Genomic DNA, 13273 nt, shown 5'->3' with positions numbered 1-13273 from the left:
ATATTGTAGTAACCTCTTTGACATAATAATACAGTAATGTCTCCGACATGATATTATCGTAACCTCTCCGACATGATACTACAGTAACGTCTCCGACATGATATAATAGTAACCTCTCCGACATGATATTACAGTAACCTCTCCGATATGATGCTACAGTAACCTCTGCGACATGATATGATAGTAACTTCTCCGACATGATGTTATAGTAACCTCTCCGACATGATATTTTAGTAACCTCTCCGACATGATATTGTAGTAACCTCTTTGACATGATATAGTAATCTCTGCGACATGATATTACAGTAGCCTCTCCGACATCATGTTACAGTAACCTCTCCGACTTAATATTGTAGTAACCTTTCCGACTTAATATTGTAGTAACCTCTCCGACATGATGTATAGTAAACTCTCCCACACGATATAAGAATAATCTCTCCGACATGATATTGTAGTAACCTCTCTGACATGATGTTATAGTAACCTCTCCTACATGATATTATAGTATCCTCTCCGACATGATATTGTAGTAATTTCTCCGACATGATTTTATATTAACCTTTCCGATATGATATTATAGTAACCTCTCCGAAATGATATTACAGTAACCTCTCCGACATGATGTTGCAGTAATTTCTTCGACATAATATTGTAGTAAATTCTCCGACATGATATTGTAGTAACCTCTCTGACATGATGTTATAGTAACCTCTCCGACATGATATAATAGTAACCTCTCCGACATGATATAGTAATCTATGGGACATGATATTTCAATACCCTCTTCGACATGATGTTACAGTAACCTCTCCGACATAATATTGTAGTAACCGCTCCGACATGACATTGTAGTAACCTCTCTGACATGATACTACAGAAACGTTTTCGACATGATATTATCGTAACCGCTCCGACATGATATTGTAGTAACCTCTCTGACATGATACTACGGTAACGTCTCCGACATGATATTGTAGTAACCTCTTCGACATGATGTTATAGTAATCTCTTTTACATTATATTAACGTTACCTCTCCGACATGATACAGTAACTTCTCCGACATGATATTATAATAACCTCTCCAAAATGATATCGTAGTAACCTCTCCGACATGATATAGTAACCTCTGCGACATGATATGATAGTAACTTCTCCGACATGATATTATAGTAACCTCTCCGATATGATATTACAGTAACCTCTTCGATATGATGCTACAGTAACCTCTCCGACATAATATTGTAGTAACCTCTCCGACATGATATTATCGTAACCTCTCCTGTGTACGTAATGCTTGTTAAGAAATCATATTTATGACGTTACTTTTCTACACTATTGCCATGATATAACGTAACACAATAATATGAGCTGTTCTGCGTTTTTCATATAGTAAACTATTGTGTTACTGAATATTTGGAAAGTGGGAAGTTTATGGACTTAAAATATTAACATTCGCGACTCGATTCGCTGCTTTCGATTAAGCAGATAGTCCAATGCGGCTTTCTTTTAAAACAAACATAATTCTTTGGAATGAGCCACAAACACAATATGCCATATAAGTATCTTCTAAACTCAGTTTAACATATATGACAAATAAAGTTAAGAAAACGTTTCTAGAACATGATTTACTAGTAACATCCACATTGTTTGCCCTTGATTAGAAAACAGTGAACATATGTGACCAGAAAATTTATTGAACTTAATGTGGCCTGGCATGGCCAAGTGCGTAAGGCGTGCGACTCGTAATCCGAGGGTCGCGGGTTCGCTAAACATGCTCGCCCTCACAGCCGTGGGGGTGTATAATGTGACGGTCAATCCCACTATTCGTTGGTAAAAGAGTAGCCCAAGAGTTGGCGGTGGGTGGTGATGACTAGCTGCTTTCCCTCTAGTCTTACACTGCTAAATTAGGGACGGCTAGCACAGATAGCTCTCGAGTAGCTTTGTGCGAAATTCCAAAACAAACAAACAATGAACTTAATGTACGCAAGAAGAGACAATAAATACAATTCTGTATATATATATATATATTGTTAGATATACTAGGCAATATTCGTGAGACTTCACATGTAAAAAAACTTGAAGTTTTAATATTGCGAAATAATTTAGGAAAACATATATTGCTATTGTATTATAGATCAAATTAATTTCTATTAAATCTGAGATATTTTAAAAAACTGCTTCTTCTGTAAATTATTTATCTTTAATTTACTGAAAATTTATTAAACATCTATAGATTGATAGAACACGGAGTTTTACATCTTAAATTCTGTTTTCCCTAACACATAAATGCGAGGAGATTTCAATATACATATATATTTTAGAGGCAATTTTAATGACTTTGCAATAGATTAGATTTTATTCTGTAGCAAGAAATTATTAGCCGTTGTAAGGTAATCATCATAAAGTCAGTCCTTTTAGAATATTCTTCGAACATTGTACTTCAAACCCGATGCTACCAGTATCAGAAAACTTGTGTTACACTTCCTGATGAGTATGACAGGTTCTTTCAAAATGGCGTCTTCTCACTGGTTCGAAGCGTAACTTATAAATAGCAAGGAGTAAGTCCAATTTTTAACAGTATCTCATTTTACCATATTAGACTATTTTTCAGACAATGTAATTCAATGAGACACAACTTCTAATCACTTAATTTGTTCAGTACCGCGATTGTGGATAACGATATATACATATCCAATTAGCCAAATCCACGAATGTATTTAACATATAAATTGTACTCCTAATTTTATTTCTGTTTCTCTTTCCACCACCTTCTTTAACGTTTTTGAAACAGTTTATACAACGTTTAGCCACACTTTTCATTTCAACCAAAATAGTGGCGCGAAAACACTACTTGAGTTACAGTAAGTATTTTTTCATTATTTTCGGTCTCACAAACTGCTGGCCTGGCATGGCCAAGCGCGTAAGGCGTGCGCTTCGTAATCTGAGGGTCGCGGGTTCGCGCCAAACATGCTTGTCCTCCCAGCCGTGGGAGCGTTATAAAGTGACGGCCAATCCACTTTTCGTTGGTAAAAGAGTAGCCCAAGAGTTGGCGGTGGGTGGTGGTGACTAGCTTCCTTCCCTCTAGTTTTACACTGCTAAATTATGGATGGCTAGCACAGATAGCCCTCGTGTAGCTTTGTGCGAAATTCCAAAACAAACAAACTCACAAACTGGCCGAAAGCGTAATCCTTTTGTATTGGTGCAACTCTTATCAACTTGGGAAATTGAACTCAGTCTTGTTATGTTTGTTATTGTCCTTTTTCTTTCTTTAAAATGAATTCTTGTATTGATGTCCACATTGAAGTTTGGTTTAAAAAATATTATTAGTACATTACATATACATATTTGTGAAATTTTAAACAAACGTATAAAAGACAATACGAGTGAATGTCAGCCAATTACCACTAAATCATCGTAATTTTCCTTTTAGCTTCGTATATTATTGTAGAGTAATATAGCAAATGAATTAATTGTTAAACTACAATAGCAAGTTATATTTGTTCTTTACTCATTCATAACTTTTTTTTATTTATCCACTAAGATATTTTTATGTGATTAAACCGTTTATTGGTGTTTCGATTAATCACAGACGTATTTACCTCATTTGTGATAGATTCATCAAAATCAAACTGTATCTGATTTGTCATTTAAGACGAGGACGAAAGTTCTGATATATTCTGAGATGCCAAAAAGTGACTAGATTTACACGAACAAGAGTAAATTAAACACACGTTCTCATAAACAATTGAACTATATATATATATAGATATTATGAGATTAGTACAAAAATCTATGTTAAGTTAACGAGCATTTTACGTTTTTTGAAAACAAAAAAGGTAACATTTTATTAAATTATATACTTAGTTAAGAACTGTATGGAAAGGAAATAAGTTTTTAGTGTAGCCATACTCATTTTAGTAATTAGACAATAATTAACGAAAAATTAAAACGAAAGAAAGTTCTTTCGTGTGATTACTATTAGTTAACATTTCTGAACATTCACTGTTAAAGGTCAGTTAATAAGACAAAAAGTCAAATTTTTTATCACTACTAAATTTAATAAAAATACGCAATTCTCATTACGATTAATGTGAAGATTGTTACTGTTTGTTATTTAAGCACAAAGCTACACAATGGGCTGTCTGTACTCTGGCCACCACGAGCATTGAATGCTGATTTCTCGCATTGCAAATCCGCAGACTTACCCACTGTGCCACTGGGGTATTGAAGCGGGGTGAATGAATTAACAGATATGTACAACTATTAATAACATATATACTTCTTTGTTAATTAAAGAAAATTAAATGTCGCAGAAAAATATTTATTTATGTTACTCAATTCTTGTGACAATTTTGCCAACAGATCGATAACCATAAAACAGTAGCCATCAACTCAAAAGTATGAATTAATAGTAATGGGTTTAGAAGATGTAAGTTGTGAGTAGTTCTAATGAATTATGTTTTAAAACAAATAGTGATGTTTTCAATACTTCAATTATAATCAATTTTTTATCCAGTATTTAAGAATTCCCTCAGAGAGAAGAGGTAATAGTTATAAATGTTTATGACGGAGTCAACTTTTAAACATGAAAATGATAGATCACTAAGTTACAGCTACTTAGAACGCAAACTAAGAAAGAAATCATTATGAAATAACCTGATCCAACTGAGGAAATTTTTTTTCTATACATACTTCGGAAAGAATTAGTTTTTTATAATCAACTGTAAAACCGAAAACCTTCTAATGATAACATACTGTTAATGCAGAATGGATCTTCAATTCTTCGAAAACTATTTTGCTTTTTTAAGAAGTTATTTGGAAAGAAGAATTATTTTACTCTAAGATATTTATCTTCTACTATGCCAGCAATAAACTTGTAACCTGATAAAATGAACATTTATAATATGACAACATAAATACTTTTCCGGTTGGTACTTCTGTTAAGTGATGGTATGACACTTAACCCTCAACTAGCAATTTGGGGCTAGGAAGACACGTGTTGATTTTGCAAGCCAACATTCCAACTCAGATAGTGATGTTTTGTACCTGATATTTTCTGTAGTTTTTCTTAAAACAGTTGTTGAATGTTAAACAAAGTGGATGTGTTTTTCTTTCTCACCACTGTAATAGTTCGATTTTTATTTGTGGGGGCCATTATGGCTTCACCGGATTACAGAAATGAACTTTATTACACTTGTGCCATTGTGACCCCAACCTACGACTTACGATACAAATAATTTCCCCCTAGTAGTTAAGGATTAAAAACAACTATTATTTGCACATTACCAGGAGAGGTTTATCAAGCAAATAAACTTGAATAAAATTTCCTTTCTTTATTTAAATATTTTAGAAAAAGTAACACTGCTGTGTTTTTGTATGAGGAAATGAGGCTTAAGTAGTAATCATTGCCATCTAGTAGCTAATAAATAAACTAATACACAAATGTACGTAATTGTATACTATTTAGAGCAGTGGTTCCCAAACTGGGGGTAATTTAACAATATATCGGGGGTAATGGAGGGGTGACAGAAAAAGAGTTAAAATTCTGAACATCAAGAAAACATTGAGGTAGCTGGTATAAGGATTAATGTTAACTTAGTCTTAGTATGTAAAGTTGTAAATTAAACCTATTTTAAGTATGTAATAAAGTTAAACCAAATAACAATAAACATCAAAAAACTAATATACAGTAGTAGAAAAGAAAAAATATGTATCTAAGTGTGTGGTAACCTAAAAGTATTTTGACAAGTATGCTTCAGAACACAAGTCACTCAGTAACCCTGATGACTCATCACGTGTCCAGTACGCGTCACTCACTGCCTGAGGTTGCCTCTATTTCACACTGTCAGTTTCTATGTGAGCACCAGCCGAGGTAGACAAAACCTGGTATGTATGTGTACTGCCCTGTGCAGTATAGTTAGTATTTACCTACTATTACATCATTCCCATGCTGAATAAGCTCTTGTAATGCTATCTAGAATGCCATGAAAAAATAAATAATAAGTTCACATTGTTCACACTTTTTTATGCAGTTTTTCTTTTTCTTTTTCTGCAGATTAAACAATAAAATGTCTAAAAAGCGCACCTACTCTGACGCCTTTCTTCGCTATGGCTTTGTGAATTTACCTTCTGGTGGAGAGGATCGGCCACAATGTGTAGTATGTCACAAAGTGTTGACAAATGAAAGCCTCAAGCCATAAAAACTCTCAGCTCACCTCCAGAAGTGCCATCCAAATCTTCAAAATGAGGATCAGGCTTATTTTCAGCGCCGGGCTGTAGCACTGAGGAATATCCAGTTCGGTTCATCTGGAATTCAAGACCAAAAGCTTCAAGCTGCGGTCGAAGCATCTTACTTTGTTGCATATAAAGTTGCCGAACAACAAAAAATGCCACACCATTGCAGAGAATCTGATTATGCCTTATGCATACGAGATGGTAAGCAAGGTATGTGGGGAGGATCAAGCGAGTGTCATATCTCTATCAAACAACACAATCCGCCGACGAGTCGATGACATGGCATCAGATATTCTGTCCCAAGTTACAACAGAGGTCAAGGAAAGCTCATATAGCAAATTCTCCTTGCAATTTGATGAATCGTGTGACGTAGCCAGTTGTGTTGTTCTCCTTGGGTTCGTTCGTTACGTCCACCAGGACAAGATCAAAGAAGAGTTCCTATTATGCGAAGATCTGCTGACAACCACGAAGAGAGAGATATCTTCAATATCATCAGTTTCTTTACCACAAATGGATTGGAACAGCGTTCAACAGGTAGGGAGAGATGTTTATATAAAGTCTAGATTAGTATAAATACAATGAATTACATGGCGTATAGTCATATAGTTTTATTTATTGTACAAGTAGCTGTAGTGTAGCTAATATTTTATACATAATTCACAAAAAAGTATCGTGCCTATCGTACTGAAATACTAAAGTACCAAAATAAATTAAATTAAATTAAAACCATATAATTATAATGCAAAAGATAAGTAAGAATGACTAACTGACGCAATCTATAATAGTTTTTCTTTTTTAATCTAGGTCTCCGTCGATGGAGCACCGTCGATGATGGGTCGTAATCGTGGATTACGGGGCCTCATACAAGCTGTGAATCCAGAAATTTCTGTAGATCATTGCATCATTCATCGGTACTCTCTTGGATCAAAAAGCCTGCCTGGTAATCTGAAATTAGTGTTTGAAGATGTGTTGAAAATCGTCAATTTCATCAAGTCCAGGGATGTGAATTCGCGCATATTCAGGGAGCTGTGCAAGGAAATGGGAGAGCAGTATCAAGTTCTGCTCTACCACACCGATGTTCGCTGGTTGTCACGAGGCAAGGTTGTACGTCGAGTCATTGAGCTCCGAACTGCTCTTCAGGAATTTCTGAAACAAGAAGAATCTCCTTTTGCTACCAAGTTCACTGATAAGGAGTGGTCTGCTCGACTTTGTTACTTGGCTGACATATTTGCGGAGCTGAACAGTGATAATCTGCAACTCCAGGGCCAAAACACGACTGTCATTGACGCCCATCACACTGTGACTGCATTTCTGGGAAAACTGAGACTCTGGATTCGACGCTTGGAGAAAGGAGTGATCGCTCAGTTTCCCACCCTAGACCAGTTTGTTGAGGAGAATAGTTATGATACTGGATCACTTTTACAAACCATCAACAAAGAGATGAGCGACCATTTGAAGGGGCTTGAAACAAGCATGCAGCACTACTTTCCAGAGAGTGACCTAAAAACAGCCAGTCTTCAGTGGATCATTCATCCCTTTTCTGTACCTGATGAGGCCATTCATGATGATGATTTCCCTGCAAAGGAGGAGTGGATCACAATGCGAGCAAATGAAGCCTTGAAAGTCAAATTCCAAAACCAAAATGCAGATTCCTTTTGGATTTCACAACTAGCTGACTCGCCAACTCTGTCCAAGAGAACATTGAAGTTGTTGGTATCATTCTCAACAACGTATCTGTGCGAGAAGGGGGTTCTCAACCGTGCTGGGGATGAAAACAAAAAAAAAGACTCGCTTGAATGTTGCAAACGATACCAGGCTGGCACTTTCAACCACAAAGCCAATAATTCCTAAACTAGCTTCAAGTATGCAACTCCATCCATCCCACTGATGTTCTTGACATCTTTGGCAATATTCATTAGAAATGCACAATGATCAAATACAATAATTAAAAGTGTAATTCAGTGTAAATAAATTATATAAATAAATTGTAAATAAATAAAGTGTAATAAATAAAGTGCAATATATCTCTAGTTTAATTTAGCCATATGTATCAATGTTGAAAACATTTTGTGAAAGGGGTAACATGCTTAATGTGGCATGTTAAATTGGGTAACAAGCTGAAAAAGTTTGGGAACCACTGATTTAGAGGAATAGGCTTGTTTGTTTGTTTGTTATTTAATTTCGCGCAAAGCTACACGAGGGCTATCTGCACTAGCCGTCCCTAATTTAGCAGTGTAAAATAAATCCAAGTGTCACAAAATACCAAATCAGCTTTTCATTGCTTTTCGAGATTTAGAACATTTTTTTTTCAACCAGCCACTTTTGTACGAATAAAACGAACTGAAATGGATTTTTTTATTTTTCTATCTTAAAATGAAAGAAACAAATAAACATCTCACTTACAGTATCACAACTATGATTTAAGCGCTTGAACCACTATTATTAGTTTATTCAACGGTTCTAAAATGAACTAAATCAATATTTTCAAACACTATTTTAGAGCAGAAAATATCATTTTTTCATGAAATTCGCAGTTAAAACAATCTCAAACTTTTGCTTTGTCGTTATTGCTACCAAATTGTTATTGTTATTATTAATAATTATGGGTACTCATTAAAGAGGCAAATATTGTATATTAGAGCAATGTTACTAATTCTTGGCTATTAAATCCCCAGTGGTCTCGTTAGCTGCTAATTACATACTCTGCTTTGTGGAAGTTGATAAACGACTAATTTAACTAATCAAGCACTTGGAAATTAATTGACTCATTTAACTAATTGAGCACTTGCGCCTTTAAATTCAACGCCAAAAGTCTGTAATAAAGTGAAAATAGAGTTGTTGTTTTTCAGTATGCCTTTTTTTAAATCTCCCTTTACGGAAAAAAAATAAAATCTCAAAACAAGCAAGCCAACATACAAGGTCTGACACATTACATTTACCATAAACAAGTTATTATAATCCAGCCAGCCAGCTGTGAGTAATGGATGCTAATACACACCCATAATGAATCATCTTATAGTAAGATGCCCATTCTAGTGCCTTTATGTTCATGACTGATTGTTTCGGTTATTCCTATAAAGCTATGCAAGCGTTGTTTTCACGTAGGTGTTCCTACGTTTGTGTCCGCCAAACTTAGTGCTGATGTTAGTGCGTCACCAGTGAGTTTATGGACTTTTAGAAAAAGAGTCTAGGAACTGATTCTATATGGTGGACAGGATGCATATTTTTATTGTATATCTTTACGCTAAATCAAATAAACTATACTTTTGAAGTAATAAATTAATGGGACAGCAGCTTATCGATATCACCCATCGCCAATGTTTGTTGTCTGATCGAATAGCGTGATTTAATCGTTGTTTTTACCGTGCAGACCTGGCATTGTCAGGTGGTTAGGGTCGAAGGGTCGCGGGCTTGAATCCCCGTCCCACAAAACATACTCAGTCTTTTAGCTGTGGGGGCGTTACAAAGTGACGCTCAATCCCACTATTTGTTGGTAAAAGAGTTGACGATGACTAAGCTGCTTTCGTTCTAGTGTTGTCTTTCGCTGCTAAATTAATAAAAAAATAAAACCCTTCTTAGTTTAACATTCAAAACAAAACTAAGACTGGCATTAGTTGTAATGCTGATCCCATGTAGTTTTTATCGTCGTTAACTGTAGTTTGATATGTAATAAAGTTTATGCATTTTTTGTTGATTTAATCGCATGTTAAACTAATTTTTATTTTACCAATAAATGACTCTGAGATATTTCTAAAATGACCCTAACCTGATGATGACCTAAGGAGGTTGAAACTTGTTTTATATTTTCAAATGAAAGTTTTTAATACCCAGCCGTCTTATTTTTATTAGCCGTCTCTAATATATATATATTACTTGAAGTTGTCTTTCCTCATAATCACGAATAACACAATTAATGTACTTTTAACAAGGTAGAATTAATCAAAGTAGAGTTTTATTGATATTTTTGGATAATTTTATGTGAGGAACAATTCTGAGTTAGGAAGCGTGGTAACACAGATTTTGTTGAAATTTTACATTTTTGCTTTATTCATAGTAGTTGTACATAGAAGTATTGAGATGTTCAAGTCATACATTAAGAAAATGATTTAATATATAAATATTTCGAGAAGAAAACATCTATAACATTCACTTACAGTCAGTATTATATCGTAGTTAAAACGCAGAAAATAGACAAAAATTTTATTTAATATTTTGTAGTATGTGTTTACCTCACGTTTAATTGTGCACAAATAATACCATGATTTATATTAGAAATATACACACAAACAAATGAACTTGAAAAATACAAGAGTGATGGTATGAGACAGACAAAATGACATAAACCTAACTTTACTATCCTTGATAACGAGAAACCCACTTGAATTAAAGATGTATCTCAGAACGGCTGGTATGGGTATTAACACTTATTGATAAGAAGAGAACAACGTTTCGACTTTCCTAAGTCATCTTCAGATTAAGAAGTTCACATTCTCTGCTTATCAATAAGTGTTAATACCCGTACCAGCCATTGTGAGATACAGAACCCTACTATTAGAAACTCTTTTAAGTAAGAGTCAACTAAAAAATAGATATATTAATATATTCCATTAAAAATATTTTGACATAATTGTAGTTTAAACGCGTAAAATAGACAAACATTTTATTTAATATTTTGCTGTTTATTTTTCACCTCACGTTTCATTGTGCACAAAAACAAACACGATTTATACTACGAACATATACACAAACAAAAAAATACACACACGAACACTGTTACTGTAGTTGATTTGTGTTTATATATTGGACAGAATTCAAAACTTAACACGTTAAGGACTTGTTGAATATAACACCACGAGGATGTATAATAAATAAACGTCGTTTTAAATCTCTGTTCAACATATGACACGTTTTCACAATACTACTACACACCATATTTTAACAACAATAAAAGAAAAATGACAAGGTAATATTTTAGACTTAGAATTTTAAGAATTTATATATACTCTAGTAGATGATAGGGGTATAGTGTTGGCACTGTTGTGTGATGAACGAGACAAAGAACTTAAGGTAATGGTTGATATCTATTTTGTTTTCAACTGCGTATACCTTGAGTAATGTTTCTCAAACTGTAGCACTTTGAAATTTTGTTTTATCTTTCCTTGACCTTGAATCGCGGCTTTAGTTTTCCAAAATAAATCCTAGGCAACTTCTTTTACTCTGAAAGATTAAAAATGTATGTCTTTTGTTGAGATATACGTTTTAAAGAAAATCGTGGAAAAACTAATGTTACATTTTTACTTAGATTTTTTTCATGTTTAAAGTATGTGGAAGTAGTAATTTACCTTAATAATATAAAAAAAAGTCCATGGTAAATTTTCGTTTTCTTCTTTCCTAATATGGTAGTATTCCCCATTCCCCCTCAAAAATATTTTGGGACTTCTTTTATACTAGAAAACTGGTGGATAATTTTTAAATATCCTTATTATAAGGGAAAAAGTACACTGCATAAACCAATGGAATAATTATCGCTATAAAGTATCTGGATAGCGAATCAGCATATATAGCTCATCTTTGCAGAGGGCGCTGATGTTCCTGCCATTTCAAAAGTCAATTGATTTTTTAAATTAATGATTGTTTGTTTGTTTTTCATTTCGTGCAAAGCTACGCACATTAATATCTTTCTTTAAAAATATTTTTACATTATTATCTAGTATATTTATATACAAAAAAGGAAAACATAACTAAAGTTAATAAAAAAAAACATTTCTTAGTTTAATATTCCAAAAAAGCTAAGACTGGCTTTAGTTTTAACACTGATCCCATGTAGTATTTAGGCCCAGCATGGCCAGGTGGGTTGAGGCGTGCGACTCTTAATCTGAGGGTCGCGGGTTCGCATCCTCGTCGCACCAAACATGCTCGCCTTTTCAGCCGTGGGGGAGTTATAATGTGACGGTCAATCTCACTATTCGTTGGTAAAAGAGTAGCCCAAAAGTTGGCGGTGGGTGGTGATAACTAGCTGCCTTCCCTCTAGTCTTACACTGCTAAATTAGGGACGGCTAGCGCAGATAGCCCTCGAGTAGCTTTGCACGAAATTTAGATACAAAATGTAGTATTTGTCGTCCTTAACTGTAGTTTAATATGTAATTAAGTGTATGCATTTTTGTTAATTTAATCGTACGTTAAACTAATTTTAATTTTATTAATAAACAATTCTGATATATTTTCAAAGTAGCTATGTGCCAGATTATGATAGCCATATCGGAGCAACCATAATATCACTTCACGACTGGTCAAAGTTCGTACTTTATGTTCATAGTAAAACTTGGACGTAGTTCTAAGACAAGTTTGGTTAACATTTTTTTTATAGTTTAGAATCCTTCGTTACCGGTGAATCATCACAATATGTTAAAACAGTAGATATGGTTCATTCTATGTAAGGCAGAAACGTTATAGTCTTCATGTTCAATAAGGTAATACAAACCTGTATTGTAAACTTGCGAACATTTAAAAAGAATTAATAAATAACAGAGTAAAAATATTGTGAATAGTGACTAAAAGCTTAACAAATATTTTTCACCACTCAATACATTTTTCATAAATTAACGTAATTTTCTACTTGGTTATGAGCTACTATAAAGCCTTTATAACTTGTGGTTAATAAAGTAAACAGCTCGGTAATACTCTATGAGTTTTAAACAATTTTCCTAAGTTGCACAGATATTCAGGTTGTCTCTCTATTGCACATATTTCAGAGTGTTGATACAATGTTTACCATGACATATAATTTTATTGACTTTTATTCATAAAATATCTAGTCAATAAAATCATTTATCATGATATGAAATCATACATATATACATAATATTTTAAACTAAAATTAACACTGATAGAGCTAAACGAACAAAATAAAAACAAAAGGACTGCTTTAAAAACAGCAAGTTCCAACCTCTGACTAAATATATTAGTTTGTTATAATCAAAAGCAAGCGGAAACAACAATAAGTTAAAAAATAAAAAACGCTGCCCCAATTGAAAGGAT

At 33.9% G+C, this 13273-nt stretch overlaps 1 protein-coding gene across 1 annotated transcript; it reads left to right on the top strand.

Annotated features, from left to right (window-relative positions):
• Positions 1-4415: 4415 nt before the first annotated feature.
• LOC143235695 (protein FAM200B-like) lies at positions 4416-11350 on the top strand. Its single transcript, XM_076473910.1, has 5 exons — positions 4416-4430; positions 6268-6445; positions 6609-6769; positions 7040-7634; positions 11244-11350. Exons 1-5 carry the CDS (start codon positions 4416-4418, stop codon positions 11348-11350), a joined length of 1056 nt encoding a protein of 351 aa, XP_076330025.1.
• Positions 11351-13273: the final 1923 nt, after the last annotated feature.

Source organism: Tachypleus tridentatus, chromosome 12 (genome assembly GCF_004210375.1).
Source record: "Tachypleus tridentatus isolate NWPU-2018 chromosome 12, ASM421037v1, whole genome shotgun sequence".
Taxonomy (NCBI): Eukaryota; Metazoa; Arthropoda; class Merostomata; order Xiphosura; family Limulidae; genus Tachypleus; species Tachypleus tridentatus.
The sequence above is the reverse complement of the archived record's forward strand: the minus strand, read 5'-3'. Positions and strand labels throughout refer to the sequence as shown.

What these genes read in the sequence shown, in the direction of transcription:
- LOC143235695 (XM_076473910.1), top strand. An exon ending in CATACGAGATGGTAAGCAAG is followed by an intron (nt 6,446 to 6,608) that starts GTATGTGGGGAG and finishes CGTGTGACGTAG; the next exon opens with CCAGTTGTGTTGTTCTCCTT. An exon ending in CCAGTTTGTTGAGGAGAATA is followed by an intron (nt 7,635 to 11,243) that starts GTTATGATACTG and finishes TATATACTCTAG; the next exon opens with TAGATGATAGGGGTATAGTG.